This window comes from Desmodus rotundus, chromosome X (genome assembly GCF_022682495.2).
Source record: "Desmodus rotundus isolate HL8 chromosome X, HLdesRot8A.1, whole genome shotgun sequence".
Lineage (NCBI taxonomy): Eukaryota > Metazoa > Chordata > Mammalia > Chiroptera > Phyllostomidae > Desmodus > Desmodus rotundus.
In genome coordinates, this window is record NC_071400.1 from 90,525,393 (window position 1) to 90,542,962 (window position 17,570).

The window sequence follows — 17,570 nt, forward strand, 5'->3', positions numbered from 1 at the left end:
TGTTGTACTTCTGTATTAAGAATCATGGTTGTTAACTTATTTTCTGAATTTTGAAGGATTCTATTCAGAAATCAGCTATTTCAACTCAAAAGAATAGCCATTGCTTGGATTTATGGGCTTCTGCTGTTTTTCCTATAAGCTCTGAAAACAAGGCAAGTTAGGGAAATATTTCATTTTACTAATTTGCAAGGAAACATTATTTTACAGTGTTCAGGATATGCTTTTGAGAAGGAGACTGTCTTTTCTATCAGTGGTAGATAATCCAGATGTTTGAGTATCCAGTTGTTCCCCATCCACAGGGCGGGCCCATGAAAGCAACCAATTCCAGCTCAAATTACTCTTTAACTTTAAATATATAGGGTTTTTTTAAGAAAACAAAATTCTTAAACTAGTAACTGGAACCTGTTAGAAGCCCTTGTGAGAACTGTTAACATCAAGGAAGGTCCGGAGTAATTACGGACAAGTATGTTATCAGTAGGAACCCACAGCATTGGGCAGATTCCTCAGGCTTATCACTGTTGCTATGCAGGAAGCACGTGTGATGGGGGTGTCTTGTGACTCAGGGAGAACAGTCCCCTGACACAGCTGATCTTGGTGATTATGCATAATGGAGTCTTACTTTCTGAACGACAGGATTATCGAGTCTGAACCTAGAAAGGAACGTTGAAATCATGTGTTTCAACCCCCAGCTTTCTAGCGGATCCAAATCTAGACCATCCAGGATGTTGCTGTGATCATTACTGGATATTTAAACTTGTGAAGTGTGGGGTCCCACAGGAAAATCCAGGGCAGCGGGTCTCCAGCCTGGCTCTGTGCCAAGCACACTGCACAGTCAGAATTTTGGAGTTGGGATAGGGGCCTTAGAATATTTGTAAAAGTTCAGGTGATGCTACTGCTTGAGAAAGCTTGGGCACTCTTTTTGTGCAGTGGTACCAATAGGCAGCCTAATCCTTTTTAATGTAATATCTTTTCTCAAGCACATGGATTGGTAGCCTGTGACCTGTAGTTCTACAGTTGAAAATACTATAATGGTAGTTCTAAAGTGTATGTGTAATCATGCTGGAAATTGTAAGAAATGTTTACTACAAATACATGAATAATATTACAATATCTAAAGAATGCTCAATTTGAGTCCATTAGAATTAATATTCTAATTTCAGAACCTCTGGAGTAAATAACAAACTCCATCCTGCCATCTCCCTAGTGATAGAGAGGTGGGAAGAATTTCTAGGGATGGACCCCAAGATTCCACTCCCAAATTCCCAGAACCTGTGACTGTGATGAGCTTTTATTCTAGTAATTGTATCATTATATGGCACAGTTGACTTGTAAAAAAGGGGGTACCCAGGTGGGCCTAGTCTTATTACATGAGCCCTTAAAAACAGAGAACTTTCTTTGGCTAGTGTCTGAAGTGGAAGTCAGAGAGATTCAAAGCTTGAGGAGGACTTGATGCTTTGAAGATGGAGGTGTTACATGAGAAGGAATATGGCAACTTTATTGGAGCAGAGGGCAGAACATGACTGACAGCCAATAAGGAAACAGACCTACTGCTGCAAAGAACTGAATTCTGCCAACAACCTGAGTGAGCTTGGAAGTGAATTATCCTCCCAAGCCTCTGGATGAGAATCTAACCTGATTGACCCTGTAAGACCCTGAGCAGAGAACCCAGTTGAGCCCACCTGGACTTCTGACCTACAGAAATGTGAGATAGTAAGTGGATGTTGTTTTAAGCCATTAAGCACATGGCTTCAAATAAAGATAGCAAATGGTCTGGGGCAATGCTCTTCTCCTCTACTGGAGACTGAGTGGGGAATCTGGAATTTTGTACTGTACTTGATGGCATCAGATGACTCATGGTAGCTCTTGCCTTGCCTACTGGCATGTTGTCAGTGGTGACCAGATGGGGAGTCTGGACTTCTACCTGCCTGCCCCTGGCTCAGGGAGTAGTAAGTGGTCCCTGTCACCATTTCCGCTAGAGAGTGGGGAGGATCTTAGAGACAGGGGAGCTAGAGAACGAGAGTCATTAAAGGTACCCAGGCAGTGCTGGGCAAATTCCTGACTGACCCATACATGAATCTGACTGGAATCAACATGCCAAGAAGTTTGAGAATAGAGACTCTAGGGTGGAATACCATCCAGGTTCCCAGCTTAACCTCTAGGGCACACAAATGAAAAACACCAGCATAGCACTGCAGGGGCTCTGGAAACCAAACTGTCGTGGGATCACAGCCCACCAGGAGAGCTCAGGACCTGTATGCTTAATCTAAATGGGGTGACTGCTTGCTAAAATTCAAATTATTTATTTATTTATTTTTCTTTGCCCATTTAAAAAATTTTATTTTTTACATTTTTTTATTGTTGTTCAAGTACACTTTTCTGCCTTTTCCCCCCAGCCCTCCCTACCTCCCTCCCATTTCCACCCCCCTTTGTTATTGTCCATATATTAAATTATTTAAACATTATAACATAATAGCCCAAATGCCTAGGACACAATAGAAAAATCGCTTGTCATACCAAGAACCAGGAAAATCACAACTTAAAAGACAGTCAGGGGAAGGGGAGAAAATGCAGACAATTGTAACTGAATAAATATAAATAAATTAATTAAAAAAAACTCTATGCTAAAAAAAAAAGACAGTCAATAGATATCAACATCAGGAAAACTGAGATCTTGGAATGATCTGACACAGATTTTAAAGCCGCCATCATAAAAATTTTCTAACAAACAATTAAAAACATTCTGGAAACAAATTAAAAATTAGAAAATCATAGCAAATAAATAGAAGATACTTAAAAATAGAAATTATGGGACTGGAAAAGAAAACAGCATATTAACAAGTTCACTGGACGAGCTTAATGGATTAGAGATGACAGAGGAAAGAATCAGTGAAGTTGAAGGCAGATGAATACAATTTATCCAATCTGAACAGCAGATAGAAGATAGTCTGGGGGGAAAATTAGCAGAGCCTCAGGGACCTGCAGTATAACAACATAAGATCTAACATTTGTGGCACTGGAGTCCCAGAAGGAGAAGAGTAGAGTATAGAAATAAAAAGTATTCAAACAAGTAATGGCTGAAAACTCCCTAAATTGGGCAGAAAGGATGAACCTTCAAAATCAAGAAGCTGAACAAAACCCAAACAGGATAAATGGATAAACCCGTAGGAAGACTGACAAAAATAAAAAAAGAAGACACTAATTGTAATATTAGGATTAAATCAGGGGCTATCAGTACAGACCCTGTGGCTGTTAAAAGGATAATAAGACAGTGCTGCAAATAATTCTATGTGCATACTTTTAACAATTTGGATGAAATAGACCAATTCCTTGAAAACTACAAACTACTAAAACTCATCTAAGATGAAATAATCTCAGTTGCCCTCTAACTATTAAAGAAATTGAATTCATAATTTAAAAGCTTTCAAAAAAATATCCAAGCCTAGAGGGTTTCACTGGAGATTTCCACCAAACATTAAAAAAATTAGCACCAATTCTACATAATCTCTTGCAGAAAATAGAAGGAGGAGGGAATGCCTCCTAAAGCATTTTATGAGGCTAGTATTACCTTGACACCAAAATCAGACAGACAGTATAAAAAAACAAAACATAGCAAAGTTACAGACCAATATCCCTCAAGAGCATAGACACAAAAATTCCCAATAAAATAATGGCAAAACAAATCCAGCAACATATAAAAAGAATTATGTACCATGATAAGTGGGGTTTATTCTTGGGATGGAAGACTGCTTCAAATGCTTGAAAATCAGTTAATGTAATCCACTGCATCAACAAGCTATGGGAAAAAAAAGTAGTCACAGAATCATACCAATTGAAGCAGAAAAATCATGTGATAAAATTCAACACCCATTTATGATAAAAACTCTCAGCAAAGTAGGTATAAAAGGGAATTTCCCCAGTCTGATGAAGAGTGTCTACAAAAACCCTACCTTTAACATAACAAAATGGTGAAGGACCACATGCTTTTCCCTGAGAATCAGAACAAGGCAAGGCTGTCTGCTCTCACCAGTTGTATTGAACATACTGCTGGAAGTCCTTGTCAGCACAATGTTGAGAAAATAAAGCATACAAATTGGAAAGGAAGAATAAAACTGGCCCTGTTTGTAAATGACATGATTCTCTACAGAGGACATCTCAAGAATTTACACAATAGCACTGTAACTAATAATTGAATATGCTCAACTGATTTTTAAGAAAAGGATACAAACAACTAAATGGAGGGAGAGAACCTTTTCAACAAATGGTGCTGGATCAATTGAATATCTGGAGGCAAAAAATGAACCTCAACCTGAACGTTAGACCGTATACAAATTATCTGAAAATGGATCAAGGATTTAAATGTAAAATGTAAAATTATAAAAGCTTCAGAATTAAACACAGGAGAAAGTCATTCAGGACCTAGGCCTAGGTAGAGAGTTTTTAGACATCATACCAAAAGAACGTTAAAGAGGAAAAGTTGATTACTTAGACTTCTTCAGAATTAAAAACTTGTGCCCTGTGATAAACCCTGTGAAGAGGATGAAAAGACAGGTTACAGAATATATAAATTCTCGTATTTAGAATATATAAAGAACTCTCAAGATACGATAAACAGTAAGAAGCCAAAAAATCCAAATTAAAAATAAGTAAAACACATGAACAGAAGTTTTACCAAAGAGGATATATAGGTGGGAAATAAGCATATGAAAAGTTCTTCCACATCATTAGCCATTAGAGAAATGCAAATTAAAACCATGGTGAGGTAGTACTGTGTGTCTATTAGAATGGGCCCTAGAATGGCTAAAATAAAAAACAATAGTGAGAACATCAAATGCTGGTGAAGATGTAGAGAAACTGGTTCTTTCATACGTTGCTGATGGGAATCTGAAATGATTCATCACTCTGCAAATAGTTTGATAGTTTCTTATAAAGCTAATTATGTACTTGCCAAGTGACCTAGCATTTGTACTCTTGGACATTCATTCCAGAGAAATAAAAATATATGTCCATACAAAATTGTATAGAGGAATGCTCATAGCAACTTTATTTATAATAGCTCCAAATAGGAAACAATGTAAATGTCCTTCAGTGAGTGAATGGTTAAACACACCCTGGTCCATCCATACAATGGAAGACTACTCAGCAATAACAAGGAAAGAATATAGGGAGCAACCTGAACAGATTCCAAGGGTATTGTGCTCTGTGAATATAATCAAACTCAGATGTCATATACTGTGTGATTCTGTTTATATTAAATTCTCAAAATGGCAATGCTGTAGAGTTGGAGAATAGATGACTAGTTGCCAGGCGACAGTGACAGAGTCTGGGGAGGACTGGTAGGACTATAAAATGGTAGCTCAAGGGAGTTCTTTTGTGGACATGGAACAGCTCTGTGTCTTGATTGTGATGGTGGTTATAGAAATTTATACCTTGGCCCAAAATTACATGCAGTCACACACACACATCACTGCATGGAAAAACTGATAATTGAATTAAGATCTGTAGTGTAGTTAACAGTAGTGTATCAATGTTTTGATATTGTACTGTAGTCATGGGAGAGATTCTCACTGGAGAAAGCTGGGTAAAGGATTCATGGGACTCTATGACCTATATTTGTAAGTTCCTGTGAGTGTGTAATTGTTTCAAAATAAAAAGGTAAAAAAAGAATGTCACTGGGTTTCAACCTTGGTTGCACATGAGTATCACTTGGAGAGCTTAAAAAAAAATCCCAGCGTGCAGGCTGTATCCCAGACCCATTTGTATCTGTGATCGTGAATAACAGCATTGGTTTGTTTTAGGATTTTTAACTCTTGTTTTTGTTTTCCATTAAATTTTAAAAGATGCTTTCCCATCTACTTTTCCACATACCATAGTTCTCCAGCCCATCCTGGGTGTTCCAGTCATCTCTCCTCGTGGTCATATTCTGTTATCGTGTTGTGACCATCATGGCTGGGATTTAGGCAAGTTCCGCCCACTGCTCCGAGCAAGTACAAGGAGTACAATTAGTATTTGGCCTGTCTGAGGTTGGCCTGGAGACTGGTGGAGCTAGTGAAAGAAGTAGAACAGGAGGAGAGAAGAAGAGTGGAGGAGAAGAGAAGTGGAGCATGGGCAAGAAGAGATGGGGGCCTCAGAGACCATGTTGATGAGAAGGACCTGGATGTAGGAAGCAGCCCTGGGCCTGGTCTCCTGGGCACACTCCTGCCCTGATGCCTCAGCGGCTTCTGCTTCACATTGGGGCATCAGTTACACAGTGGTCTTCAAATGCAAATTTGATCATACCTTCTTCCCCATGTACCCCACATACCCCTAAAATCCTTCCTTGGCCTCCCCTTATTTTTAGGAGAGAGACTGAACTCTTCTTGAATGTGGTCAGTCTGCAAGGTCCTGTGTGCTGCCACCCCCACCTTCATTCCCAGCCTCATTACCCACCTTACATCCCTGCACCCCATAATGCCTTCTCAGCCCTAGAGCTCAGCTCATGCTTTCCCAGGGAAACCTTCCCAGCCCTCCTGACTCACAAATATCCATTTTTACAAGCCTTTGTAGTGCCCTATTTCTCTCCTCAGTAGCACTTGTCATTCTTGGAATTTTCAATCTGTTGCTGTTTGTCAAATGGCTCTCTTTCTTATTGGACTGAGCTTTGGAGGCATCTGTGCAGCATTGTGTGCCTGGTGCCTGGTGCACGGCAGTGCTTATCCATATTTGTTCAGTGAGTGACTCGCTTTGTTGCTTGTTTCTCTGCACTTGGGCTTATTGACACCATTGGGAAGTTAGCGCTTACTCTTTGGATGGTCGTGGCAGTGGCCACTTAAATAGCCCAAGGTCTTAGGTTTTGATTTCCAAAAGCAATATGGCCTGAGGGTTTCCAAAGGAACTAATATTCCTATCCTCTAGGAAATACACCTAGGCCAGGTTCAGTGGTGGAGCTCGCAGTCCAATTGAAAATGGTGTGCTGAACAGTGGTTGCAGGCTTGCATGTTTATTTTATTTTTTTAAATTTTAATTATTTTTAGAGAGAGGGGAAGGGAGAGAGAAAGAAATAAAGGGATAAAAATATAGATCACTTGCCTCTTATATGTGCTCCATCTGGGAACCAGTCCTACACCCAAGGCATGTACGGGAATTGAACCAGCAACCTTTGGCTTTGCTGGACGGTGCCCAACCCACTGACCCACACTGCAGGGCAAGGCTTGCATGTTAGTTGCTGTATGTATTCCTTGTTTTTCTTTTTACCAGTTGAGACTTCATTGCCTACTGACAAGATACTATATAACCTTAAAATTTGGGGCTATAATAATGTATGCAGCAATATAGAGAATATGTATGCTGTCAGAGAAAAAAACGGAGTGCATAATTGTATTTGCAGCATGATATACAAACTACCAAACCTTGAGTATAGGGGAGAAATGCTAAAATGTTGATAATAGTGCATTTTTGTATCTTTATTTCTAAGATTTAAAAATTAAAAAAAAATCCTCACCTGAGGATATGTTTATTGATTTTACAGAGAGAGGAAGGTGGGGAGAGAAACATCGATGTGAAAGGGAAGCATCAATTGGTTGCTCCCGTATGTGCCCCAACTGGGGATCAAACCTGCAACCTTTTGGTGTATGGGATGATGTTCCAGCCAACTGAGTCACCTGGCCAGGGTATATTTCTAAGATTTTTTAAAAAATTTATTTAAAATTAAATTATTTTGATCTGATTTGTTTACTTTTGCTCAGGGATTGAGGTGCTTTTATTCTTCAGCTTCTTGTGACTGAAGTAGTCCCCCAGGTGTACAGTACTTTTTGTAAGTTGCTGTTTTCAAAAAATTCCTCTTGTCTTCCAAGTGAATATAAGGTTAATAAAAGTACCAAATGAGTTGGGGTAATTGATCTCTTGCTATGTAATTTGGTTTGAATTTTATCACATCTGTAGATATCTGAGTATGTAATGATACAGCATCTTGGTTTTATCACAAACTGGTGACTCAGAGCCATGGTTTGGAGTCCCAGCTGAGCCCTGCCAGCTTGGGCAAGTTAATTAAGCTCTCTGAATTTGTTTCATTCATTCATTCATTCACTCATTTATTCCTGCCTTCTTGGGCTCAGTCAAGCTTGGATTGGAAGCAGTAGTGCCCAGTGATTCTAAAAGCTCCAGTTTAGGTGTATGAGCATCGAGACCTTGGATAAGTTATGTAAGCCCTCTGGGTATCCATTTATTTCCTCTTCTGAAAAACGGGAATACCAACCACAGTAGTATATTTCTTTGCTACTGTATTTGGGAGTATGCATGAGATCATGTGTATAGGGAGTAGTGTTTGATACACTTATTCAGTGAACAAATGTCAGCTATTAATATAAGTATTAAGCCAATCTTAGGGACTGGAAAAATACGGAGATGGTGTTTGTCAGTTGGGTGCTGTGGGTGGGGGGTGCGGAGTTGGAAGTAGGAGTGTGGGATGTTTATTTGTGGAGGGGATGACGCCCATGGAGATGAATGAGTGGGAGTGGGGCAGGGAGAGCCTCAAGCTGTGGTGCCCTGGTGCCAGCCAGCCTGCAAGACAGAAGAGACAGAAATGGACAGATGGCCAGGCGCTAGCATCCCCCCTTTGCCTGCCGCCCAGGTCAGTGGCTGGTGGGGGTGCTACCCGGAAGGCATGTGACCTCAGCTAGAAAGCAAGCTGAGGCACATCCTGAAGGCACACGGTCTGTCCTGAAGGATGTGACATGTGTGCAGCACACCTCCAACGCTGCGGAAACATTTTGTTTCACTTTAGTTTCTTGATTTACAAAGGGATTTGAACTAACATATTTCCCCACATCCCCGCCCCTTGGAATCAAGGGTACATTTCATCATCCTTCTGCCACTGAGGAAGATTAGGCCAGAAAGTGTGGAGGGAAGTTCAGGAAGAGTGAAGGTAAAAAGGTGAATGCCTCTTTAATGTGTGGTCACAACACACATTCGCTCAGAAGCCGTGTGTGTGTATGTACACACACATATACAGAGTAGGGCAAGAGTAGGTTTCCAGTTGTTTATATGGAAAATAATACGCTCATTAATAAATAATAATACAAGAATAAACTGCGTGTTTTGTGCACTCACAACTGGAAACCTACTTTTGTCCAACTCTGTATATTTAGTGATTTGTGGAACGAGGTGCCTGAAGTCAGCCCATTTTTGCCCTTTGCTGCCTGTTTTGCTTGTCATGGAAGAAGGAGTGTTTCATTTGTTGTCATACTTCCTTTGGGACCACCAGGTTTTTTCTCAAGAAAACCAACAAAGAGACGATATCCTGTGTCTGGGAGTCTGTGTGAAAAACAAAGTGGACTTGCCTGCGTGCGTAAGCTGCGAGGTTGTCCAGGCCAAACCACATCCTGCCCCGGCTTTCTTCAGGCAGGTGGTCCCAGATGGAGGTCCAGAGGGAGGAGCCGGGTGACCCATGGCAGTGAAGGCAGACGGGCGCTCTGTGGCCTTGCGAGGTTCCCAGGTGGCGTGAGGACACCCTGGCTGCTGTCTCCTCTTACACTGAACCTTGTTTTTCTGAACTTAGTGGTGACCATGAACCTCTGAGGGATGTAATTTTCCTGGCCAGAAAACAAGACTTCACTTGAGATGTGAGATAGTATCAGTACAGTGGGTGCCAGGTTAAAACCAAAAAGGGACTGGTTTTGCACAACATGGAAGGAAAAGTAAATTTAAATTGTGTTTAGAGTATTTACTATTATAGAGGTACACTTCAGTCATGATTATAGGAAACTGTAATTGCCATTGGTTTAAGTGTTAAAATGGGAATGAATTTTTAGCAAGGCTGTGCATGTTTAGGCGGTTTCTCATTGTCTGCAGTGTGATGTTACCCGCTGACATCTTCGGTCACGTGGGGTTTGCTTAGGTTGATAGATTATGGGCAAAAGCTACATCACAACTATTTAAAATCATAATTACTATCAAGTTATAACTACTAACCACTCTATTATTGAAGCCTTCATGTGCGCAAACAGAAGGGATCTGTTTTATTGCTGTTTTTTCGTAACTGCTCTTTAACAGCTTGGCTTATACTCACAACTGAGTCTTCTACTGTTTTTCTCAGCTGCAAATTCATGAATGTGCGCACAACTTTTTTGATTGCCAAATCTTTTTTCTTTATTTTTATTGTTGGCACTATGACAGATGTCCCACCCCCCTGCCCCCCACCCCTTTGCCTGCCTCCACCCAGCCCTTGCTATCTCCAAATCTTGAAACGGGAATAATTGCCAATCTGACTAAAAAAGTACATCTGCCATATGAAAGTAGTTTCAGCTATTACTGTGTTAAATGAGTAATTACGACATTAGGCTCTGGTGGCGCATGATAGGAACTTTGAAATACAGTTGAATATAGAGCATGCCGGGGTTATGTGGTCTCAAATGTTGAAAAATTGCTTCTTTGCGCTTATTGATATTTTTTTCAGGGAACACTCTGTTATTTGGTTCAAACCGTAACATTACAGATGATGTCTTTGGTACATATAATCCGTGCAATTATAGTGCGAGCTTCTCCTGTCAGTGGTGGTTAAAAATCCGTATACCTTACTTCTTTTTTAGCCTCTGATGTTTTTTATTCAATTTAACTCAGCCTTTTATTTTAAAACTTGAATTTGAATGGGTTCCATTAACAGCGTTTTAAGGTGACAGTCAAGTCGAGAGTGCTGCCAACTTTAAGCTGAACACATTCTCCTGCCCTCCAGCTGAATATGCAACCTAATTTCAGGCCTGTTGTAATGCAGGGGTGTAGCTGATTTGTAAACAGCCCTTGTAAGTAACATCATGGCACAATTGCCTAGCGATGGTTCTCAGGCAGGGGGAAGTGTTTCACTAGCTAGCTAACTGGCCATCAACTGGTCACCCTGATGGCGGTTCTGCCTGGGACGCAGCTCAGAGAGCCACACAGGGTAACCGAAGCTATAGAATCATCATGGGAAGAGCCATCCCATTTTAGTCTCATTATAGACAAACTTAGGCCTGTCTCCATTCATTGTGATGAAAGCCAAATGAATTTCATCCACTTTACTAAACACTATATCCTTTTCTTCCTTTCAGTTGGAAAGTACAAGTGAATATTAAAGCATAAACACAATTACAGGTGACTCTTCCTGCTAACGAACATACCGTAGAGCCATCCTTGGCCTGTGGTGTGCATTTGCCATTCCCAGACTGTGTGGCCAGTCAGGCTTCTCTCAGCCCTGTGCCCCGTCACTGTGTCTGTCCTGATGGCAGGGATTGGTAGTTAGTTATTCACGTCTACCCATTTTTCCCAGAGTGGCTAGAACGGTCTTAAATATAGAGAAGGATTGTGTTAAATATTCAGAAGGTTAATTGAATTTAATATACAATCTGAAGATTAATCTGAAGTTTTGGAGTCATTAATGATTCAGTTATTCATAGCATGTAATTTATTTGCTATTATAAGGTAGTGACTTATTGAAGTAAAAAGGGAACATTTTTTCCATGAGATGAACCTTACCAAGCTGCTGTTGGTTTCATTTATATCTGTTAGGTGCCTCGGTGTTACATGATATATTGCAGTGTGGGATCCAACACTTGCTAAATGAGAGTGTGATCATTAGTAACTCCCAATTTCATGAATATTAATAATAATGGTTGAGTATCAGTTTAAAGGACAATGAATCAACATGGAATATTGTAATGATTATTCCTCTGTCATAGCTGGGAAAACTGGAGCTCAGAGATGTAACCTGACTTGATGGAGACTGCTGCTCTATTAAAAGCCAGCCTTGGTATTTGAACCCTAGTAGCCCGATTTTGCATAATGGCATTGTAAGAACTAACTGGAAGGACAGATATTCTTAGAAAGTCCAGCCTCTGATGAAAAAAATGAACATGGTTGTTTCATTCTTATGGTAACTCAGTTTTTGTTAAAGCGTTGGCTAGTGAAACTGCCTGGGGAAATGGATTTCATAAGTACATGCTGAACAAATAAATCATTTGTTCACTTGTCATAAGTGCTTAAAAACAGATAAAAATGGGTAGTGGAAATAGTTTCATTTTCCCAATTCCCTCTGCTGTCTTACTACTACATATGTTACTATATAGTATTAGTACTGTGAAAGCCATATTGTCTGGTACTTGTCTACTGAGAATATTCTGGAAATCAGCATTTTTAATTTCAATAACTGTTACATAATTGGTACCAGTTGACTGTTTTGCAGACTGTGTTTTTCACCTGCTTAAATGCTTTCCATATCTTCTATAATAATACTGTTTGAGAATACATAAACCGTATCAAGTACAGGATTGGAGAGGGAGGACTTTTTGCATTGGGTGAAGAGGGGGATTTTATTCATTGGTTTCTGGGTATTTTTTTCTTTTGCCATTAGAGGAAGGCAAAGTACTTTCCCACAAGCACCTCCCTTGACACACCAAAAGGTTGCCAGCGTTCAGTAATAGAACATTCATTGAAGGAAATGCAATCTGGGTGCAGTGTTCTCTAACCAGTAGTGATAATTGAGGACCTAGTGTGTGCATTGTTCTATTATCTGTACCATTCAGGGTACCGCATTCTGGGTGAGAAAAATAGCAAACTTTTTTTATAGCGCTTGCCATGGACCAGAGGTATTAAGCAACTTGCCCCGGGGAGCACAGTTTGCCAATGCAGAGCTGGATTTGAGCCTGTGGGTGGTTTGGCCTCAGAGTCCTGCTCTCTCACTCCTAATTGCACTGTGCTACAGGATTAGCTGGGTGGCCTTGGCTATGTTAAAACAATAACAGCGAAACAAACTGTAGTTAGCATGATAGAATACCCCAATCTGTCCGGTTCTGAGAACCTGCTGGGAATCTTGGCTCAGCTGGGTGTTAGGCTACCTGGAGACTTTCTTTTCATATGCAGCCACATTCATTTGGAACCACAACTTCCTGTGAATGCCTTATGATGCTGTTTGAAGAAGGGAAATAAGCATATAAATTTTTAAAAAGTTTCTTGGAGTATATTGATTTTTAGGAATAGATACAATTAGTAGTTCTCATAAGTTCAAAGAATTACTTATCCTGGCATATTTGGGTTGCACGTCAAGCTCTTTAATAGTAAAAGATGTTGCAGGTCCTACTGCTTTGATGATGTAGGAGTAGCTTGAAACATGCGCAGTAATGCAAGTGTCAGTGCTGCCAGCACAGATGGAAAAATATATTGCTTAAATTGAAAAAGCAGGCTGTGTCTACTCTTTGACTCCCTTTATATTTACTCTGACTACTCATAGTTTCTGGGAGGGTGGGGAGGGAATTTGGCTCTGTGCTTTGTTGGGAAGATCCTGAAAAAGTTTGGAATATGGATTCTGAGTGACCTCCCTCTACTACTCCTCCCACTTGTGAAAAGGAAACAAACACAACACAACCTGGGAGATTCTGAAGCCAGGTCAGGACAGGGCCATGAACACCTCAGGGAATTATGCGGAAATGCAGATTCGGATTAGAGGGTCTGGACCTGGGCAGATGGAGGTGGGGAGGCCGAGATTCTGCAGTTTCAAGAGGCCTCCAGGTAATGCTGCTTTTCGTAGCAAGAGCGTATGTAGCTTGTAGCTGATCCATTTTGACCCAGCCCTGATTACCTGGGGGAGTTTCAAAGACATCGGTTCCCAAAGGAATGAGATTAGAGTTACTGGGGCTGAGGCCAAACAGGTAATTTTTTTTTTGTGAGGGGGAAGCTACCAAAGTGACTTGATAATAAATTTGCCAGCTTTGTTTCTGGGGTGGAGCAGGGGGCAGGGTAATGTCAGCTTTGAAAACTTCACTGTAGGGATCAGATCAAGATGTTTAAAGGCAAACTTTCCGATACCCTAAGAACCTCCTGTTTGACCCAAATTACATGAGAAATCTTGGCCACCCCCCCCCACTCCGCCCCGCCCATCAAAGGGCACTGCTGCCAGTGCTTTATGATTGCGTCCAGACAGCTTAGATCAGAGAGCACGGAGAAAAAGAGAATATTTAATGGTTAGTTTGTGGACCTGCTCAGCATTAGATAATGTCTGTGAAGGCTCCCAGAGTGCATCCAGGAAAGCTGGGGCCCAAATATGGAAAAGAGGAGTCATGATTAGAGGTAGGGGTTGAAATTACCATCATGCACATTAAAAGTGTTATTTCAGCTCTTTCTTATGCTCCTGGCTTTGGAGTTTCATTTCTGGTTGTGTTGGGAAAGCCGGGACCAGCTAGGAAGATAGGGCTTGCTGATGCCTTTGTTGTAATGAAGCTGGAATTCTATGGCTGTCCTTTCCCAGTCTGTCTGTCTCTCTTTTTCTTTCAACAGACTCTCTAGCAAGTGGATTTTAAATATTTCTTAAATCTTACTATTAATCTTTCACCCTGATGTCTTGCACAAAGATAATACACAGGTGGGGACAAATCATCTCAGCTTTCCTTAATCTGTTGTGTCCCATTTTTAAATGTCTAGTCGTTTTACAAAACCAAGTGTTTCCCGTGCTTGTTGCATTTGTGATGTTCTGTACCCCAGCTCCTTACCTTGTCTAAGGGTTAAAAATGTAAGGGAAACTCCATAATGAGGAGAAAAAAGGGTTGGATGTTCTCTCGCTTCCTTTTTTGAAGCTTATACAGTGAGAGAGACATTGTGCTTTGTTGCCGTTACCTTCTGCATCAGGGGGAGTTTGAGTAAAGAAGCAGAATGTCAGGGATGAGGGATTTCTTACAGGGTTTCATTTAATACACGTTGTGGGCACCTGTGTCTGTTGCTAAGGCTGAAGTCGCTTTAGGAAAGTAGGTGTGGGTGAGACAGGACACTTGGAAACTGCCTCTGGCTCTCCCACTCCCAACTTCAATGACAGAGTGGCCTGCAGAAGAAGCTGGTGTCCTTCCTGAAAGAGAGAAAGATAAGACCAGTTCTTTCAGGTCTGGAATGCTGCTCCAGGCCCTCGTGGGAGAGACAGAATTCCAACCCATTGTGGTGCATACCCAGTATACTAAGGGAACCCAAAAGGAGGGAACCTAGAGCCTGCCATAGGTAGGAAGGAATAGATCCAATGACGAGATGGCCAGTGACCCAGGGTGGGGGTGTAGTATGAACAGAGGCCTGGAGGGGGAAATGGTTTGATGGGTATCTGGAAGTAAGCTTTGCCAGCTAGTGGGGTTAGTGAGCCTGGGGGTTAACAGGGACCTTATGTGTCTTTGTAAGGAACTTGGACTGCAGAGGTAATCAGGAAGAGTTGGAGAAAGGATTTTAGCAGAGGCGTGTTGCCGTCAGATGGGGATAGAGAAAAAGTTCCTTCTACCAGGTGACTTTTCCGGAATGATCATCTGTTCCCTTGTAGCTTTTTAAAAACTAGCTTTATTTGAGATCTAATTTGCATACCATAAAATTCACCCATTTGAATTATCCCATTCAATGGTCTTTCATATATTTACAGAGTTGTGTAACCATCCCCACAGTCTGATTTTCAAACATGTCCATCACCCCAAAAGAAACCTTGTGCCCACTTGCAGTCACTCCCCATTTCCATGCCCAGCTCTCAGCAGCCACTCATCTTTGTAATTTCTCCTTTTTCTTTAACATTAAGGGGAATGTTTCCTGAGTGTATTATTTACTTTAAGGAGTATCTTTGCCAACTTATAAACTCTTGCTCTTGGCCTTCCAGCTACTTCCAGCTACTCAGCTCATTCCCATCAGGAGTGCTTTGGATTGCATGGAACAGAAACCTGGCTGGGACTGGTTTAAACTGGGATGTTTGTTATCACACATAATTGGGAAGCTACAATTAGGGTGGACCCTGAGGGCAGTGTGTTCAGCTGCTTAAGGTGACATCAGAGACCTCTGTTCTTGCCATTTCTCCTCCACGGCATGCTTCTGGCAGTAACTTCACCCAAGGGCTGGTGTCTCTGTGGTTGTCAGGTGATTGGATGGCATCCTCTGGCAGCCCTCTGATTCCTTGTTCATAGCTGGTATCTAGGAGGAGTCCTTTCCTGCAGTCTCTGTCTGATTGGGTGAGATTACTTCCTGTTGCCTAGCCTGAACCAAGGATTGGCTTAGAATTAATTGGACTGCCTCTCTGGAGCTGAGATTGGTTCCTATGGTGGATGGGTGGGCATCGGTGACCAATAGTGGGTTCTGGTGGGTAGGCAGGCTTGGGTGTAATAAAGTAGTAGGTGAGCGTTTTTCAAGCTGACTCTGGCTTTATTTCATTGTGAAAAGTGTCGTCAGTTCAGAGCTCCCCAATTAAGGAATTTGTTGTAATTTGGTCAAGAGTGTACACTGAAGTTGACCTTCAGAAGCTTTAATGGTGTGGGCATTAGTGGGAATGGTGTTAACATTAATATATGTGGAAGATGAATGATTTAAGTGACATTAGAAAAACCTATTTGCTTTAGGATAGAAATTTTTTAATATATGACCAGTAGTAAATAACATATGATCATTCTTATCTAGTTATTAGGTTAGCCCTTTGGTTTCCATGGGGAAAAAAATCTGTCCTGAATATATCAGTATTCAAGTTACTATATGAACTTGAACAGAAATTGACCTTTTCAAGTATAATTAATGCTTCATGAAGGCACACAGACATTCTGACAGTTATTTGGACTTTATTAAATTTTGCTTTATATGTAGTAAAAAAGTCAAGCTATGCCTGTTTTTTGCAAAGTAATTTATTTGACTGTCAGCTGCATTTTCAAGTCTGTTGTGGAGTGAGGTCTGTCCTTATGTCAGTAATGAGCATTTGCTGGTGTAGCTCTTAATGGTGAGAACGGATGTTGAAGAAAGCAAACACCATATGCCCTTTGTTTCCCGTGCATGTCCCCTCCTGGAGGCTGGGTGGAGTGTTTCAGCTGTCTCAAATAATCTCCATTTTGCTGTTACTGCAGACTTTGCGGTTCTCCAACTCCCTTCTCTCCAGTGTTAGTTACAACTTCCTAATTAGGTGGCTCTTCTTCCTCTTTCTCCTCCTAGGTCATAAAGGTTTCACACTCTCAAGTGTGAGAGAGTGGATTAATTTTGAAAAATGAGTTTCACTTGAGCTGTGACAGAACTAAGTGCAGAGGATTAAAAAAAAAAAAAAAACCCACCCAGTGCGAATGTGTAGTGGGAGGGGCAAGGCAGGCTGGGTGCGGGACAGGATGCTTAGAATAATTCAGCTGCCAAGTGAATCAGAAGGACTTGGAGTTCTCAGCGAGCACGGACCACACTCCTGCCCGGAGTTCAGACACAGTCAGACCCAAATCACCATTTCCTACCCCACAGAATGGAGCTTTCCGCAGCCAAAGCCCTGAGTGCTGTAGATGCGTCTGAGATTGTAAGTAGGCCATACGTACATCTGTTTGGATTGTTATTATGTCTGCGTCTTTTGTAGCCTGTTGCCTGACTACTTTGTAGGCCGGGAGGGAGGCGTGGTGGGAAATTTGGTCCCGGCGCAGTCCTTCCCAGATGGTGAGCAACACCATTTTCCACTTGGACTTGGGTCTCAGTTTTCTTGTTTTTGGTGGAAGGGAATTTCTTTCCCCAGGTCCTCCTCTGTGACAGAGGTGGCTTTTGGCTGAGTCCTTTTTGTAGTGGAATCTGTAAAGATTTTGAACAGCCCTGTCCTCTGGTGTGACGGCTCT

General features: G+C 41.3%; 1 protein-coding gene across 5 annotated transcripts in view; it reads left to right on the forward strand.

Annotated features, from left to right (window-relative positions):
* SH3KBP1 (SH3 domain containing kinase binding protein 1) overlaps window positions 1-17,570 on the forward strand; it is a 311,830-nt gene that overhangs the window by 54,405 nt on the left and 239,855 nt on the right. The window contains exon 1 of one of the 5 annotated variants that reach the window (XM_045203298.3): window positions 17,047-17,263. The exons of the other annotated variants lie outside the window; for them this stretch is intronic. Coding sequence (XP_045059233.2) covers window positions 17,213-17,263 — 51 coding nt within the window. The 5' untranslated portion in view covers window positions 17,047-17,212. Of the gene's footprint in view, window positions 1-17,046; window positions 17,264-17,570 lie in introns of those variants that run through there. 5 annotated transcript variants of the gene reach the window in all.